This window comes from Lissotriton vulgaris, chromosome 4_1 (genome assembly GCF_964263255.1).
Source record: "Lissotriton vulgaris chromosome 4_1, aLisVul1.2, whole genome shotgun sequence".
Classification (NCBI taxonomy): Eukaryota; Metazoa; Chordata; class Amphibia; order Caudata; family Salamandridae; genus Lissotriton; species Lissotriton vulgaris.
In genome coordinates this window covers 379,988,992-380,007,253 of record NC_141691.1, presented here as the reverse complement: position 1 = coordinate 380,007,253, position 18,262 = coordinate 379,988,992, and the positions used below count along the sequence as shown (strand labels likewise).

Here is an 18,262-nt window from a genome sequence, read left to right as displayed (position 1 = left end):
GTGGCAAAGTACAAGCAACACATTTTAGGGAAAAGAAAGCATCATACATGTACTGTGAATTATGCATGACCAGTGGTTCACATACTAGTGTGAATGTGACGTGAGCCTGTAGCTTACTCAGTAGGGTATCAAGAGGACATTTGGAAAATGTTGTGCAAACTAATACTGGACTTGCCATGTTGACGGAGCCTAGTTAACACATAGTCGTGGCTTACCTCTAGTTAGGCAAAGTTGGGCTCCTTAGGTGAAATGGAGGGTCCCGACCAATATAAGGGACACCTTCATGAGGAAGAAAGAAGCAGTAGTGGTCATATGTATTGAGTATCAACGTTTAATCATAACGGTTTACATCAGTAATGATCAACCTCAGGTGCGTGGCGGTCTGCTTAGTGAGGGCGGACCTGCAGGGAGTGAGGTACCTCTGCTGTAAATTAGAGGGTGTATTAAGTGTGCTCATTTCTTCTGTCATGTTTTGGTGGTTAATGAAGTGTGGACTCATTTTAATGGTGATTCTCGGACAACGGATGTTGCTCCCATGTTCGATAATGCGTGTTTTCACTGCTCCAGGGGTCATCCCAATACTATTTAATGGGCATGGTCATTCCATCCAATAGATACAGTTCTTGGTGTTACAATTTGTCAAGATCTGGTTGTTACGGAGGGTGACGTCGTTAGTATGTTTGTCAGGTGACACACTCCACACTGGCCACAAGGGTAGTGTCCTTGTACCAGGGATCAGGTTCCACAGTGTACTTTGTGCTTGTTTTTACTTGAGAGGCTCGCAAGTGTATACCAACATATCCCGTAGATTGCTTGTGCACTTGAAGGCGAAGCGGGGCTTAGGAATTTTAAGGTAGCCAGACTCAATCCCCCAGTGTTTTCTTATCACCCTCTGGATCCTGTTTCTTTGGATCCAAGACAAGCCTCTGCTTTGCCGAACTAGCCATGGCCGAAATCCCATGCATCCGCCCCCTCAGATAATTCATGTTTATCCACTATTGGGGTATCTTTTATAGATTCACATGCCTGAATCATTCCCCGTCGTCGAGGCGGGAGTCCCACGGTAAAAATATATACAATAGCAGTCCCTAAAAACTTTCTTGTAGTAGGCTGGAAAGCCTGAAGGCCTAGCTAGGCCCAAAACTTAGCAGCCTATCTACCTCATTATGTAAAAAGACCTGAAATAGTAGCTTCAGCCAATCAGCTGTCCTCACCCTCTAGAACCTTCCCAGCTCAGGCAGTTCTCCTCAGATTTTCACCGCACTTCGTGTGTAAGGGAGTCTCCCTGAGTGCCTACTCAGTTTTTGTCTTTTTCTCTTCAAAATGTCTGAAAAGAAGGCTCTTTTCAAGGCTTGTGGAACTCGCTTTAAGAAGAGGGTCCATGTGGACGACCAACACTCTGACTGCATTTATTGTCTGCACCCCTCACATGTTGTGAAGGATTGTAGAATTTGCCGTACCTTCCCTTCAAAAACCATCAGGGACAGAGAGGCAAGGGTTCTTTTGTGGTTAAAATCATCTTCCACAGATGATGATGACAAGGCCTCTACCTCCAGCAAGAGAGCCAGATCCAGAGAGAGCTCTTCCCCTGAGAGGAAGAAAAAACTTCTCTCAAAGAGTCTCAGAACCCTCAAAGAGTGCATCACTTCCTTCAGGACCGTCCACTGTGAGTACTACTACTTCTATCTCTTCAATTTCTTCTGTTACGATCACTTCTCCTGTGGTGTCTGCTAAAATGTTGATGTCGAAATCATCGTCGACTGTCCCGTCGTCGACGGCCCCGTCGACGAAGATCTCTTCAGCCATGTCGACTAAGGCTCCGTCGACGAAATCTACAGGCCCGCCGACGGCAGTTTCATCGACGAAGTCATCAACGGCCTTGTCGACGAAGGTCTCGTCGACTAAGACACCATCGATGGCCTCGTCGACAAAGGACTCGTCGACGAAGACACCATCGACGGCCTTGTCGACGAAGGACTCGTCGAAGAAGACACCGTCGGTGGCCTCGTCGACGAAGGATTAGTTGACGAAGACACCATCGACGGCTTCGTGGACGAAGGACTCGTCGACGAAGACACCATCGTCGACGAAGGGTCGTCGATAAAGACATCATCGACGGTCTCGTCGATGGCAACATCAATACCGCCGACGGCAGCTCCGTCTACGGAAATGTCATCTGCAATTCCAATGTCGACAGGTTCGTCGTCAACGAATTATATGAGAGCCTTGACATCAGCTCATCTTATGCACAGCACACCTCAAAAGAGGATGCAATATACTCATTTTCAGATGAAAACTTATCAGAGAGACTACTCTCACATTACTCCACTCGTTCCATCACATCTTTTGGAGACTTATATGGACGTAGAATCGGATGACGGCGAAGAGGATGAGGGACCTTTTGGGGTTGCCCGTCCCCCTTCACAATTGAACATCAAATATCAGGAGGGTGATGAGAACTATGACCAGGAGCATTATGCAAATGAAGACTTGTCAATGCCATACCATTCGCCCCAAACCAGACCCTCTCGTTCAGAGGACACAAGTCATCTCCCACCTACTTTGATCCAAGATTTACAAGCTATGCTGGCAGACTATCGCCAGAGATTTCCTCCAGCTCCAGTTACACCTTCTGTGCAGCCTGTTCCAGTTGACATACCAAGGCCTCCTTCACCGCAAGCTTCATTGTCACTAAGGCAGGACGCTGACCCTACACCCCAAGCTGACACTGATACCTCTTCTCAGGATGATAATGAGAGCATACACCTACGGATCCGTGGGATGATTGTCATTCCCATGCCTTCACCGCCTGTTCCACGCCTGTCGGATTCTCCGCCTGAGGATATCGGCGGATTTCACAATCTTATGCACCGTGCTGCTAGTAGATTTGAATTGTCTGTCACAGTTGAGCAGTCTGACTGCTTTTTGCATGACTTTAAAGAGGGGTATCGGAGAGTCACCAGAGCTATACCTATTATCGATTACATATGGAAGGAGGGCCTCAACATCATGAAAACACCTGCTTCCATTACGGCAGTCCTTCCAAGAATTGACAAAAAGTATCGAGCTCCTCCTGATACGCCATCTTCCTTAATTGGACACCCTCGACCGGACTCGGTCATATCTCAGGCAGCACAACAGAGGTCCAAGAACCCTGCCACTCCTATTTCGACACCACCTGACAAGGAGGGCAGGAGACTGGATGCAATTGGGAAGAAGTTCTCTGCTAATGCAGCAGCCTCCATTAAGGCAGCTAATTCACTAGCAATTCTGGCCCGTTATGATAGACAGATGTGGTCAGATCTGTCTGAGTTCCTTGATCTGATTCCTGAGGATCGTCAACAGGAGGTACGCAGAATCGTATTTGAGGGAGAAAGGGCAGCATCGGAAATCATTGATTGTGCCCTTGATATTTCCAACACCAACTTTAGGCAATTGGCGGGAGCAGCAGTCCTTCGGCGCTAAGGTTGGCTTAAGGCTACCACCTTCAGACCTGAGGTCCAAATGAAGATCTTGGACATGGCGTACGATGGGGATTCACTTTTTGGAAAACACATCGATGATGCTTAACTGGCAATTAAAACGGATACGGACACTGCCAAATCTCTAGGTACCCTACAATACAAGAGGGGGTCCTTTAGAGGAGCAAGAGGCTGTGGTTACTCTTCCAGAGGGAACTATTCCAACCAGCAAAATCGACAATACCAGTCCCAGTACAAACAACCGTACTATCAGTCATCCTACAGACAACCTGCCTCTGGTAGTTTCTCTTGTCAGGGAGGGAAAAGCGCTCAAACAATCAAGGGCCTGATTCCAACAAGCGCCAATGAGCTTTGCAGGACGCCAGTCATTTATACTCCCCTTCCCGTGGGCGCCAGAATTTCCGCTTTTTACCAACAGTGGCGGAAAATAACTTCGGATCAGTGGGTCCTGGATCTTGTCAGGAATGGACACACTCTGGAGTTTTTACAGAAACCACCAACAGCGCCGCCCAGGGGTCCCCTTCCCCCTCGTCTTCACTTACTATTCAAAGAGGCCTTAAAGATGCTACGCAAGAATGCGATAGAACGAGTTCCTGCCTCTCAGAAAGGGAAAGGATTTTATTCTCGCTTCTTCCTTGTAGAGAAAAGTTCAGGAGAGTGGCGTGCAATATTAGATCTGCGCAAACTCAACAAATATCTGAAGAAGCAGAGTTTTCGCATGGTAACGCTAACGGACATTCTGCATTGTCTCAACAAAGGGGACTTTATGGCTTTTCTGGATCTGGAAGAGGCCTACTTCCACATTCCTATTCACCCAAAACATCGCAAATACCTAAGATTTGCAGTGGCTAGCATCCACTTTCAATTCAAAGTGCTTCCATTCGGCCTGAAATCGGCGCCAAGAATATTCACCAAATGTTTGGCCCCGGTGGCAGCCATGCTGAGGTCACAGGGAATAGAAGTTTTCCCATACCTCGACGACTGGCTACTAAAAGGACCATCAAGAAAATCCACGATGGAGGCGGTCAAGAGTTCCCTCTCCCTTTTCTCAAATCTGGGACTGACCCTCAATTCCAGCAAATCTCAGCTTCAACCTCGTCAGGAATTCACCTTTCTAGGAGCAGTGTTGGACACATGCCAGTGCAAAGCGTTCTTGACTCAGGAACGGCAAAACAAACTGTTAAAGCTGGCAAAACAAATATTTGCAAGAAGGTCACTTTCGGTTCGAACATTTGCTTCCCTTCTGGGGATGTGCTCGTCTGCAATCAGCCTCATCCCTATGGCGAGACTCAGGATGAGGCCACTGCAGGAGGAATTACTTCGACAGTGGAGGCAAGTCGACGGATTGTTCGACGATCGCATCAAAGTAACATCCAAGATGAAGCAAGCCCTTCTTTGGTGGTCGAAGGCGCACAATCTGTCGCCCGGCCTCACATTTCTCCACGACATACCGGAGTTTATCCTTACAACAGACGCTTCCATGGAAGGCTGGAGAGGTCACCTTCAGGACCTTCAGATTCAAGGGCGATGGTCTCGTCAGTACCCAAAGAAACACATAAACAGCCTGGAGCTGAGAGCCATTTTTCTATCCCTACAAGTCTTTCTTCCAAGGATTGCTAATTCGTCAGTGCTGGTGCGCACGGACAATACCACCAGCATGTATTATATAAACAAACAAAGGGGAACAAAATCTCTCACCCTGTCGTTGGAAGCTCAAGAAATGTGGGAATAGGCCATACTCCATGGCATATCCCTCAGAGCAGAACATGTACAAGGTATTCAGAACTCTCTAGCCGACAACCTCAGCAGGGCTTTCACAGGCTGTCACGAATGGGAACTCGAGCAACAGCAATTGGAAAGGATCTTTCAAACATGGGGAACACCAACACTGGATCTGTTCGCCACGCAACAGAACAGCAAATGCCTATTTTATGCCAGCAGGTTTCCTCAACAGGGATCAAGGGGAAATGCCCTTTTGATGAGATGGTCCGGGATATTTGCATACGCTTATCCTCCGATCCCACTCATACCGAAAGTACTTCAAAAAATGAAGAGGGAGCATTGCACTCTCATCCTCATTGCTCCCCGTTGGCCAAGGCAGTATTGGTTTCAGGAACTTCTTCTACTCTCTCAGCAGCTACCACTTCGTCTCAAACCGACAGTGTCAATGTTAACAAGAGAAGGGGGCCAGATCCACCATCCTGATCCTCAGTCACTGCACTTGCACGCCTGGCTCCTGACTTCTTAGAGTTCAAGGATCTTAACATCTCCTCAGACTGCAGGGCGATCTTATCACAGGCACGTGCGCAAAGTACCATCAAGACATATCGTTTTAAGTGGAAACGGTTCTGTTCTTGGTGTGGAGAAAATAATGTTCATCCACTCCGAGCTCCACCAGAGGCTTCCTTATCTGCTGTCCTTAGCTAGAACAGGACTGGCTTTCTCGTCCATTAAGGTACATCTGGCGGCAATATCCAGATTCAGAAAGTGTTCCAACAAACCATCTTTATGTTCATCATCTTTGATCAAACAATTCCTTAAAGGGCTATTCCGAGCTATTCCTCCAGTTCGGCCTCCCCCTCCTGAATGGGATCTCAATATTGTTTTGTCCCAACTTCTGAAAAGGCCCTTTGAACCTATTCATAAAGCAGAGCTGAAGTTTCTAACTTTGAAAATGGCGATTTTACTGGCTCTCACCTCTGCCCGCAGAGTCATTGAGGTACAGGCCTTCACGATTGCACACCCTTTCTTGCAATTCTCTAGAGACTTTGTGACGCTTAGGACCAACCCAAGATTCATCCCAAAGGTGCCGACCCAATTTCACATCATTCAGCCTGTCAAGCTCAAGACTTTTTTCCCGGATCCTAAAACTCCGGCGGAGAAGGTTTTACATTCCCTAGATGTGAAACGGTGTCTAAAGTTTTATCTTCAAAAAACTAAGGACATACGCAAATCTAATCAGCTTTTTGTTGCTTATGGTCAAGCCACCTTGGGTCAGGCTGTAACAAAGGCAACTATAGCTAGATGGTTGTCATCTACGATTCTCTTCTGTCATGACAAAGCTAACAAACCTTTAGCAAGAAAGGTTAAAGCGCATTCCACCAGAAGAATGTCAGCGTCGACGGCCCTCTTCGCTGGAGTGACGCTGGAGAACATTTGCCGAGCTGCTACGTGGAAAAGTGTGCACACTTTTGCGAAGCACTACTGTCTGCAGTCGGCAAATCTGGATGATCACGCAGTTGGGGAAGCTGTGTTGCAGCATATTTCATATGATGTTTTAATCTTTTCAAACGCTGTCCTATTCTTTAATGTGCTTTATGAAGGTTTTTGATGCATATGTTTTGTAAACAAATTTGTGCTCTATAATCTTCCAGGATGTGTGGGGGTGTATACGATTTATTTTGTCTCCCACCTTCCTCTAACGACAGACATTATGTCACTGCTTGCTACTCTGATTCAGGCATGTGAATCTTTGAAAGATACCCCAATACTGGATAAGAAAACAAGTTACTTACCTGTAACTACGGTTATCCAGTATTGGTATCTTTCATAGATTCACATGCACCCACCCTCCTCCCCGGCAGGGCAGTTCTGTTTTATGGATACTTATTCTCACTTGTACTGGAAAAATCTGAGGAGAACTGCCTGAGCTGGGAAGGTTCTAGAGGGTGAGGACAGCTGATTGGCTGAGGCTACTATTTCAGGTCTTTTTACATAATGAGGTAGTAAGGCTGCTAAGTTTTGGGCCTAGCTAGGCCTTTAGGCTTTCCAGCCTACTACAAGAAAGTTTTTAGGCACTGCTATTGTATATATTTTTACCGTGGGACTCCCGCCTCGACGACGGGGAATGATTCAGGCATGTTAATCTATGCAAGATACCAATACTGGATAACCATAGTTACAGGTAAGTAACTTGTTTTCTTTCACTGCTCGAGTGGTTATCCCAATATATCTCAATGGGAATGGGCATGCAATCAAGTAGATACAGTTCTTGGTGTTACAATTTGTATGTGCTTGTGTGTCCAGATCTGGTTGATAGGGAGAGTGACTTATTTAGTATATTTTGTCAAGTGACACACTCGCCACAAGGGTAGTGTCCTTGTACTGGGTTCAGGTTCCACAATGTACTTTGCATTTGTTTTTGCTTGAGAGGCGGGCGAGTGTGTACCAACATATCCCATAGGTTGCTTGTGTGCTTGAAGGCAAAGCAGGGCTTTAAAATTTTAAGGTTGCCAGACTCAATAATCCTCGAGTGTTTCCTTATCACACCGTGGATCCGGTTTCTGTGGATCCAAGACAAGCCTCTGCTGTAAATTAGAGGGTGTATTAAGTGTGCTCAATTCTTCTGTCATATTTCGGTGGTTAATGAAGTGTGGACTCATTTTAGTGGTGATTCTCGGACAACGGATGTTGCTCCGATGTTCGATAACGCGTGTTTTAACTGCTCGAGTGGTCATCCCGATACATCTCAATGGGCATTGGCATTCCATCAAGTAGAGAGAGTTCTTGGTGTTACAATTTGTATGTGCTCGTTGTGTCCAGATCTGGTTGTTACGGAGAGTGACTTCTTTAGTATGTTTTGTCAGGTGACACACTGGCCACAAGGGTAGTGTCCTTGTACAGGGTTCAGGTTCCACAGTATACTTTATGCTTGTTTTTACTTGAGAGACTCGCAAGTGTATACCAACATATCCCGTAGGTTGCTTGTGCACTTGAAGGTGGAGCGGGGCTTCTGAATTTTAATGTAGCCAGACTCAATCCTCCAGTGTTTCCTTATCACCCTCTGGATCCTGTTTGTTTGGATCCAAGACAAGCCTCTGCTTTGCCGAACTAGCCATGGCTGAAATCCCATGCATCCGCAGAGCCAGAGTGGAGGAGGGGGGAGTGATACTTCTCGTACATCGCTTCCAAGACCTGGAACTCCCCCCCCCCCCCCCCCTCCCCCCGCATCAGAAACACCCCCACACTGCAAGCATTCAGCAAGAGCCTTAAGAACTGGCTCTTCGGATAAGACGGAGCTACCCGTACCGCCACCCAAGCGCCTTGAGACCCATGCCCCAGCGCCAACCCCATCCATTTCACTTCAGATCAATTCATAGGTTTGCCAGTACTGTTTGGGAAATTAGTATTTGTTGCCAAAATGGTTTTACAGGCATTGGAGGTAAAAAGGGAGCTCATGTGCTACTACATTGATAGGACAAAAGCCTTCCGAAAGTCTAATCAACTGTTTGTTGCCATTGCGACACCACAGAGAGGGCAAGCACTTTTCAAGGCAGGATTGCAAGATAGATTGTAAATTGTATCCAAACCTGCTATGCAAAGGCAAACCAGGTGCTTTTTATATCCCAGAGAGCCCATTCACCACAGAAAAAGGGGCCTTCAGTTGCTTTTTAAGAACAAATTGCTATGACTAACTTATGCAAGGCAGCAACTTGGTCAACACCACACACCTTTACTAAACATTACTGAGTGGATATAATTGCACAATAACAAGCTATGGTTGGCCAAATAGTACTAAGATTATGCCAGCTGATCACTAAACACTACTGGTGGATACTGATTTGCAGTAAGTTACAAAGCATGTGTATTTACACAACATGAACAGATTTTGTTACTTCCCCTGTAATCATCTGTTCGTAGGGCGTAGTGCTGTTTATTCACATGCACCCTCCCTCTTCCCCATTCATGTGCACTGACAGCCTATGATTTTTTATGTTTTAGCAACTGTAATGCATAGGTATATATTTACATATCTACACTCAAGCTCTCACTCTTCCTTTCACCACACTTTGCAGAAAATAATCTAAGGTTAGAATTAAGGCCCAGATGCATTGTGGACTAAGGGAGGGTCACTCTGCACCTCATAACTCAAACTTCTTTGACGAAAAACAACTTGTAATGTCCAGCCCCAACACTAGGTGCCAAAGTATCCAAATCATGTGAATCTACAGGGCTACATGCTAGGAGGAGATGTTTACAGGATAAGTAATATAATTCATCTTGATCATGGTTACTACTTTACAGATTCTGTGAATTTCAGTCGCTACTACTTGTCTCGGCTTTAACGATTTTGTTTCCTGACAAGTTGATACTACACATTGGAGCAAAATGTTTGCCCTAGTTCGTTTGACAGTTTCATGTATCTAAGACCACTAGACTGCCAGTTTCTTTCCTTTTCCTCGCTCTTCTAAGGATGACAAGTTTTTCCATGGTTTTGACAGTAAACATGCAAGGACGTGCCCATGGAAGGTCAATTGTTTGTTGAATTTATGGGACAGAAGAAAGAGATGTCCAGCTGGATCGTCCTTTGTATATCAGTGCTGGAGGGCATTGAGGCATATTTCTCTACGGCTAAAGCAGCTTCCTCAGTTTTATCTGGGGGTTCCTAAGTTTGAGATTTGTAATGTTGCTACCTGGGCATCTTATTATACAAGCCCACAGCATTACTGATTGGACTCTCACATTAGTAGCGATGCCCTTTTTGAAACATGTTCTCCATCACTTTTTGGTCTAAATGGGTTCCCTCAGGCGCAACTTCTAATGTAGGAATTTTGGGTGTCAAATCAAACAAGAAGTCAACGCATTTTCAAAAGAGCTGCTGACCACTCTTCTGTAGTTTGGAGTATTCTCTCTCGAATGTCCAATAAAGCTGTTCCTATACCGCAGCATAGACCAAAACTTATTGTAAGTCTCTGTCACGGGTTTTACCATCACTGCAGATTTGCAAGTATTTTAACAATAGTCAATTTTATTGTGAATCTAATAAAGTTTCACTTCCAAGAAGGCTTTGGCTTTTGAAGGTAGAATCAGTTCACAGCGGTATGAACTCTTGTCACTATTAACTTCTATTAGTCCCACAATGCCACTCCAGGAAAAAAACTTTGGTCACTCAAAAGAAAGAAATAATTACTACTCTTTAGGAGAGTCTCCTCTATATAAGGAAACGCCCAGTGACTAGACACACCGGAGTTTCAGTGCCAATACCAAACATGTCCCCATTGAACCATAACTGGCCAAGTGCTCAACCTTTCCTCTGGTGTATTCCGGAAATCTCAGTCCCTTAGAGCTCCCAATTAGTCAAGTGTAAAAATGTCGAACGCAGCACCTGCCTGAGACCACGGTCCTCCCCATGGGCTGTGGCAGACTGGACTGCACTGCCTTCTTCCTGTAGGCTGCCGGGTGAGTGCTTTGTGTGACTCTGATGGTTCCTATCACTATAGATTCCTTCCTCAGGTCGCCTTAGGCTTCCTCTCCCATGTCTCTGTTCCTCTTTATATATATTTTTTAATTTTTTTATAGAGTTTTGTATAGCGCAACATGTATCACGGTAATATTATACATATGGTTCCAATGTGTATATTTCGTATTTGTTACAATATCACGATTCGGGTCCATTAATTATAGTAGTGTACCGCCTGAAATGCCTTCATGGCTAACTGGTGGGTTTATCCTTACATACGTTATTGTCCTGTTGAGGTAAACACCAATATCAGATATAAATGGCATGACTCCTCCCACGTCCTCTGTACTTCCTCGATGTCTCTCTCGCCTTGCTTAGCCTCCTCTTTCTTTTGTCCCGATGATCCGGAAGTGTCCTCCCTCTCCTGCTGGAATCCTTATGTAATGGCTAGATAGCTTGTTGTATTATTCATAAGCTGCAATAACACATCCATCTTGAAAATCGCATTGTTACCTTGCTTCTCCTATCTGAAAGAAACACATAGTAATAGATTCCTTACCTTAGAATTACCCCAGTCATCAGACTGGATCTGAAGTTTCATCAGCAGTACCCCTGCACGTCAGAAGGTGGTGTTGTGCGGCTCCACGTCAGTCATTGGAGTCGTGGTCCCGGAGATGACGTTGCGGCAGCTACTTAGACGCCACCCGCGTGCGCTGATGTCAGTTCTTTCTTTTTCCACGCCAACAAGCGCAGATCCGGAGAGAGCGATACCCCCAGTGGCTTTGACTGAGTTTTTAGGAGCCTTTTTGTCTCTTATTTTTCAAGTCGATCGACTCTTTGTGCCGTAGGAATGCCTGGCTTCAAGTCCTCTGTGGACTGTCATCGCATAATGTTCGGTGACAGACCTGCACCGCGTGTGTCTCTACTGCCGGGGCGCGACCACGACCCCACGTCTTGCCCCGACTGCCGGGCCATGGCACTGAAGACTTAACGGGAGCATCCCGAAAGTTGCTTGAAGTCCGGCAGTTGGCGCTGTGCCTTTTTGCTAGCAGTGTCCATGAATTGGCAGGGACATCACAGGGGCATGTCTGCTCATGCAGATATGTCTTCACATGTAATATAATGCACCCTGCCTTAGGGCTGTAAGGCCTGCTGTAGGTGTGACTTACTTGTATTGCATGCAGTGTCTGCAGGCATGCCACACAGGAGAGGTGTGCATGTCTTGTCTTCACTTTTCTCTGCACAAATAGAAAAGAGCACTCTGCACCATGTCACTCAGCCTGTACTAACAGTTTGCAGGAGTGTGGTGAGGGGTCCCTTAGAGTGGCTCAATATATGCTGCATCCCTTAGGGACCCTCTTTAGTATCCCTGCCCTAGGTACCAGGAGAACCATTTACTTTGCACTTACAGGAGGTGCTAAAGATATTGTCAATTGGGAAACAATTGTACAGTTTTGGGGAAAGAGATCTGGCACTGGGGTCCCTAGATAACAGGAACCCTGTGCATTTCTGTCAAAATTGTTTCAAATACCAGGCAAAACGTGGGGTTGACCATGTCAAAATGGGGCACTTTCCTACATTGTCAGTATGTGCTATACATCAATCGTGCTAAGACTGCACTTGACCCATCCTAGGATATCGATATAATGTACATAAGGCAATATCGGGATCATCCCTTCCTAACTATAATAGAACCTCCCCCCACCCCAACCCCTCCAAGCCCCTGCTCTTGGTCCAATAGAACTTGAAACAAAATCAAGTGGGGCAGCTGCTCAAATCGTATACAGTCAAAGCAGGCAGGGAGGTAGATTATATGGCTGCACTTTCAGAACCAGTTTGGGGTGGTTCTTCTTTCTTGTATCCTCTCCAAGACACAGTCTTTTTGTAAAATAATATCCTGCATAGCAGGGTAACCTGCAGTCTAGAGTGCCCACAGCAGAGGCACAAAAAGGTGTGAGCATTCTTCACCTGGAAATGAAAAGCTATGCTCACCAGTGATTAGTGAAGGGACAAAAAAAGTGCCACATTCAATGGACACTTCACACTCTGAACAACAGACACTTCAGTGCCACTCCTCAATCCCATAATCTGCCAAAGGGCAGTGCTCAGATAGACTAATCAGCAGCCCCTCTCAGGAAAAGGACCTAATAGCATTTCTAAATGAAGCCCTGTCTCCTTTTTCCCCACTTTAGTGACTAGGTCTCCCTACAGCTTCAGGAATTTCAGCAAAACACTTCCCCTGTTTGGGAAAACAATCTCATCTCTGTCTTGGGCACATGCATGAACAAGCATGGGGATTCCCAAATGAAACCCCACAGTCTTCCATTGCTCGAATTCACACATACTCAAAAGTCACTTACCATGCAGGTATTAGACATGCATAACATACACTTGGGATATCAGCTCTAGAATCTGAGTCAGTGCATAAAAGCAGAACTTTGCTCAAGTTGGTCAGTAGGCCTGTGTTCCTGTGACACTGATAAAATGGGCTGGTTACAACTAAGGGTTCCTACAACACAGAATCTGTCACCACCTCTCTACATGCTAAACTTATGAAAAGTTCATTATCAGGCAAATTAGTGCACATATGGGGCGCCCATCCAGGCCCATCAAAATATAAATGTTTTTGTGCGGCACCCAGGCCAGACTGTAAATCGAGCTCTCCGATAGCATTAGAGAAAGCTAGAAATGCAACTAGATCCTGAGCAATGGAGTGAGGATGTGACTAAGCATACATTTCAAGGTTCTTGCACAGGGATGGGAAACTTTATTTAAAACGCTAACTGGCATCTCACCTCACTGCACCCAATAGACTGGTGCAGATCCGGCTCCTTCTGGAGAGGCTTATGAGAGTTATGTGCCACACATACTTTGGTGATACTAAAGTTTTTAGTCTGCTATATTGATGTGTTATTTCGGTCTCACAGAGGTGACCTAGGAATTCGTTTTCTACTTAGCATCACTTATTTGCAGAGAGTCAGTGAGTTGCAAGCACTACCTTTAGATGAGTCCTGTATACAAATAAAGATGTACAGACTAGTATCATGGGTACACCCCAAAAAATCTTCCTAAGAGTCTTTTTTAACCTCTTCACATTATTCAAACTAGTTCTCTAAAGTTTTCACTAATAGTTTGGTCAGCAGCAAGTTATTCACTGAACATACTAGATGAGAAGAGAGCTATTGCATATTGGATTGGTCACCTAAAAGCTCTTCACACTGCAATTTGTCTAGCCACCTCAAGGTAAATGTACTTCCAAACATGACTGGCAAGATAAATAGTGCATTGACCAGAAACTTGTCACTCAAATGCTAATCAACAACTCTTAAGTGCCACTTGGAACACAATATATATGCATGGGAAGGGATCTCCATTACCTTTCGGGTTAATATATATCTTGTCTACATTTGCAGAATAACTCAAAGTTCCTGTGTGCCTATGTTCACAGAAACATTGGTGTTGGTGTCCAAGCTTGAAAAGAGGTTGGGTGGGTCATATATTTTTAAACACTTTGAGTCCTGTTCTTCACTAAACACTTGCCGCCATGTTTGGAATGGAGGCATCTACAATAGACAAATGCTGCAGACAGAAAGTGAAATTTGAAGCAGATGAAGGCTTTTAGCAGAACACATAATGCATAGAAGATTCAGGATGCTACAAAATTATTTTTGCACTGCTAGATGTGCATGCTGATTAAGTGGATTTGAATTGTTATGTTTTTAGAACTGTTCTAGAATAGATTTGTCCTTCACTATTAGATTATTCCAAGGTTTTCCTCGATTACATTTATATGCTTTAAAGGGAAATGAACAAAATGTAATGTGTTTTTATTGTGTTCTTGTGTTGGCTTTTGTCTTGAAGAAACTGTCTGTAGAGGGGGAGACCAGTGAAGAATGGCTGCCTCCACAGTGGATTTTGGACACCACTCCTCGTCGTTCACCATTTGTCCCACAGATGGGTGATGAGGTAAATGCTCAGGCTAAGCGTTCTCTTCTTTGTTGTATCAATTAAAAGCTACCCTTTTGAGACAAAATATTGATTCCGCTAGAAAGCTACTGGCTATTTAATTATTGCGTTTCATTTAAATGGCTATTGTTAATATATGATTTTCAAAAGATGTTCTTTAGCCATGTTAGCAATAAAAACATTTACACAGAAATCATTGCTAATCAACAGTTTATTTCTCAAAATAAGTTCTGGAAATTGGACATACTACATTTCAAAAACAATAATTTTGGAATACATTTGATTAAAAGAGTATATTTTATTAAATTGCATTGTGTTAAGGTGGAATGCTTTTTAAGTATTTACTCAGTGTTCCTTGATTCTGTTGTATATTATTTTAGTTAACTGAATTTATATGAGTCCTAATTTACCTCAGCAGCAAGTGTTTATTTTTCTTGCCTATTTTCTTCTGGTATCTCTGTACTTGGGTTGTCTTCTTCATCCTCTAGCTTCCTCATGTGCCTCCTTCGTCAGTCCACGACATTTTGCCAGACATTTTCTGCAGCACTCCTCCTGAGCATTAGTTCATTGACTTCCAGAACACCATGTCTGACCATTGGCAACTGGATGAAGGCCAACTTAAACTCAACTCTGAAAAGTTTGAGGTCCTCATGTTCGAAAACAACTCCTCCCCTGGGATGACTCCTGGTGGCCCACTGCACTCTTCCCCGCACCTGCTGCCTACAACCACGCACACAACCAATTATCCTTCACAACCAACTAACCATGAAGAACCAAGTCAACGCTGTCTCCTCCTCCTGCTTCCACACCCTCTGCATGATCTTCTAATGGATCCCAGTTTCCACCAGGAAAACAGTCACCCAATCCCTCAGTGCCAGCCTCTTTGACTACGGCAACATACTCTACGCCAGAACCACCAAACAACTACTCAACCGCCTCCAGATCATCCAGAACACGGCAGCAAGACTCATCCTCTACCTTCCCAGGAGAACCAGCACCATCCCCCACCTTAGTGCCCTAGCTGGCTTGCTGTACAGAATAGATGCATCGTCAAGCTCCTAACTCACACTTACAAGACCCTCTACAACTCTGGGCCCGCCTACATCAGCCACTGCCTGACGTTCCATCACCTAGCAGGGAGCTCCGCTCCACCTCCCTTGCTCTGGCCCACACCTCCACCCGAGCTGCTCCGGAAGGCATTCCTTCTCCTTCCTTGCCGCCATGTCTTGGAACAACCTCCCTCTCCACCTGCCCCTCACTTGAAGAATTCAGGGAAAAGCTCAAGACATGGGTCTTCGACCAAGGACGTTAGGACCCAGTGCCCGGAGACCCCCCCAGGGTGAAAAGTCGCGGTCTATAAGAATCCCCTAACTCACCGCTCTAAACGTAACATTTTTTTACAAGTAATCATCCATGTATGCACATTGAATATTATTCTTGCTTTCTAACAACATATAGCAGAGGAATAATTTCCCATCTTTAGTGTTTAACCAAGCATCTTTCTTGAGGTACACTTACACTTACCATACACCTATGATGGCCATAATGTCTTAGACTGTCGTTCGCTCATTATCTAATATGGGCAACACCATTAGGTTGCCTCCTCAACCCTTGTGACGTGTTTTTTAGACTTAATCTGATAATAGAATCATGCTTGATAAATCCTTCTTAACATTTACTTCCACTTTGCTCAAAGTACTATTTTAAGGAAATGCCTCTTTTGTATGGTCACCACCAAAGTTGTGGGCTGATGTTGCTTGTTTTTTGATTCAGAGAGTGCACTGAATCCTGTTAACTAGACCTCAGTACTAGTGCCATGACCTTAAAGTGTGTATGTTTGATTGGTTTATAGTCAATTGGCATAAGCTTGTAGGCCCCTAGTATGTGGTACCCAGGGCCTGTACTTTAGAGGGCCTCCCCTGGTACTGAAGCATTGGTTTTACCACCCTGGGTTTGATAAATTTAAAAATGGCTCCCAGTCATCCACTGCAGACTGACAGGGCCGTTTTAAACTGCGAACTCAACTTTGCCATTTAAAGAAATGGCAAAGTTAAACCCCCCCTTTTTAGGGCTCGCCTGCTGATGCGCTTGCGGATAGCTGGCGAAGCTCTATAGTGGCTTATCCAGAGTTTAACCACTGGATAATTCCACTGGCGATTCCATGCAGTGCATGTGCTTTTTAATTCATTGCGCAAGCGCAATGAGTTAAAATGCGCGTGCACAGCATCAAATCGTCACCCTCCAGTTTCCTGAGGCCAAACTGTGGTCGCCGGGAGCAACAGCAAATGCTTAGACATGAGAGGGGTGAGAGGGATGATTAATCAAAGTGTCCCGAGCCGCGAGCAGCGATATACAACTGCTGCTTTGCACAGGGACGGGGAAGGACACGCAGCCGCTTACACAAGAGAGACCTGGCACTGCACCCATTGCTGGTACCACACGTGCAGGCTTCTCTGCTCATTAAAAACATTATAAGAAAAGTATCCTTCTAGTTCGTGCCATGCAACCAATCCGAGTTCGTAAAATATAGCAAAACGAATCGTTTCTTAATATTATTTATAGAAAAACCATAAGAGAGCAGCGGTTGCACTCATTTATAGTTTTCAGCAGTCTTCCTTATTTAAAATATGTTCTGTTGTATTCTGAATGCTTTCAGCAATACAATGAGGCAGAGCGCCAGAGTGTGACTTGATTTTAGCCAATAACATCCAGTCAGCCAGGAGAGGGGTTGTAACACCAAATGATTTCAGTATGGACACAGCTCGGTTTCTTCTAACAAACATATGCCATTGAAACATACATCTTTGTAATATTCTGAAGACTACTTCTATCTTACTGCAAAATCATCACTGTTCGAATATCCCAAGGCGCTAGACTGGAGCAGGAGAATTCTTCAGCAATGGTCTTGTGCCACTAGGTGGTTACAGTGACTGCTGTGCCTGCATACTGCTCCTGAAGGTAGAGTGGAGCTCCATATATGCGCCAGCCCTGCGCACTGACGTCTGTTCGAGTCTTTCCATGCCTTTCAAAGTGGGTTCAGTGCTCCATTTTCAACTTCATCAGTCCTCAGATCGCTCCTAAAAGATGTCAGAATACCTAGCTTGCTGGGGCGCTAGAGGGCGCACAAGCGGAATGGCCGCTTAGTATCGCAGCTCCCGCTCCTTGGGACACTATCCTACCGTTATCCTCTGCCACGGGGCCCACATCGGCTCACATCCCTGGCGATTCGCTGCAGGACACTTGTCACTACCCTCGGTCCAAGTTTGGCGCCGCTGGGAGGATTGGAGTCGGAGCGGTGCCTCATTGAAATATTGCCGACGGCGGCGCTGGTGCGAAGGAGTGCATGCAGCCGGCCCTGCGGACCTGAGGCGGAGGTGAGGAGCGGCCTGCCCGGTGCTGTGAGGACCTTCCCCGTCCCCCCCCCCGCTGCTCTCGCTGCCCCCGTGGGGGAAACTGCTGCTGCCTCCGTTGCTGGCGGACCCCTGGACGGCTCATCGCCGGCGGACCTGAGGCGGAGGTGAGGAGCGGCCTGCCCGGTGCTGCGGGGACTCTCCCCGCCCCTGCTGCTCTCGCTGCCCCCGTCGGGGGAAACTGCTGCTGCCCCCGTCGGGGGAAACTGCTGCTGCGGACTGCC

The 18,262-nt window shown here is 45.7% G+C and overlaps 1 protein-coding gene across 2 annotated transcripts in view; it reads left to right on the top strand.

Annotated features, from left to right (window-relative positions):
- The window catches only part of BRWD3 (bromodomain and WD repeat domain containing 3), a 1,253,402-nt gene that overhangs the window by 518,414 nt on the left and 716,726 nt on the right, over positions 1–18,262 (top strand). For both annotated transcript variants that reach the window (XM_086918755.1, XM_086918756.1), the window contains one exon: positions 14,524–14,628. In XM_086918755.1, coding sequence (XP_086774881.1) covers positions 14,524–14,628 — 105 coding nt within the window. The remainder of the gene's footprint in view (positions 1–14,523; positions 14,629–18,262) is intronic.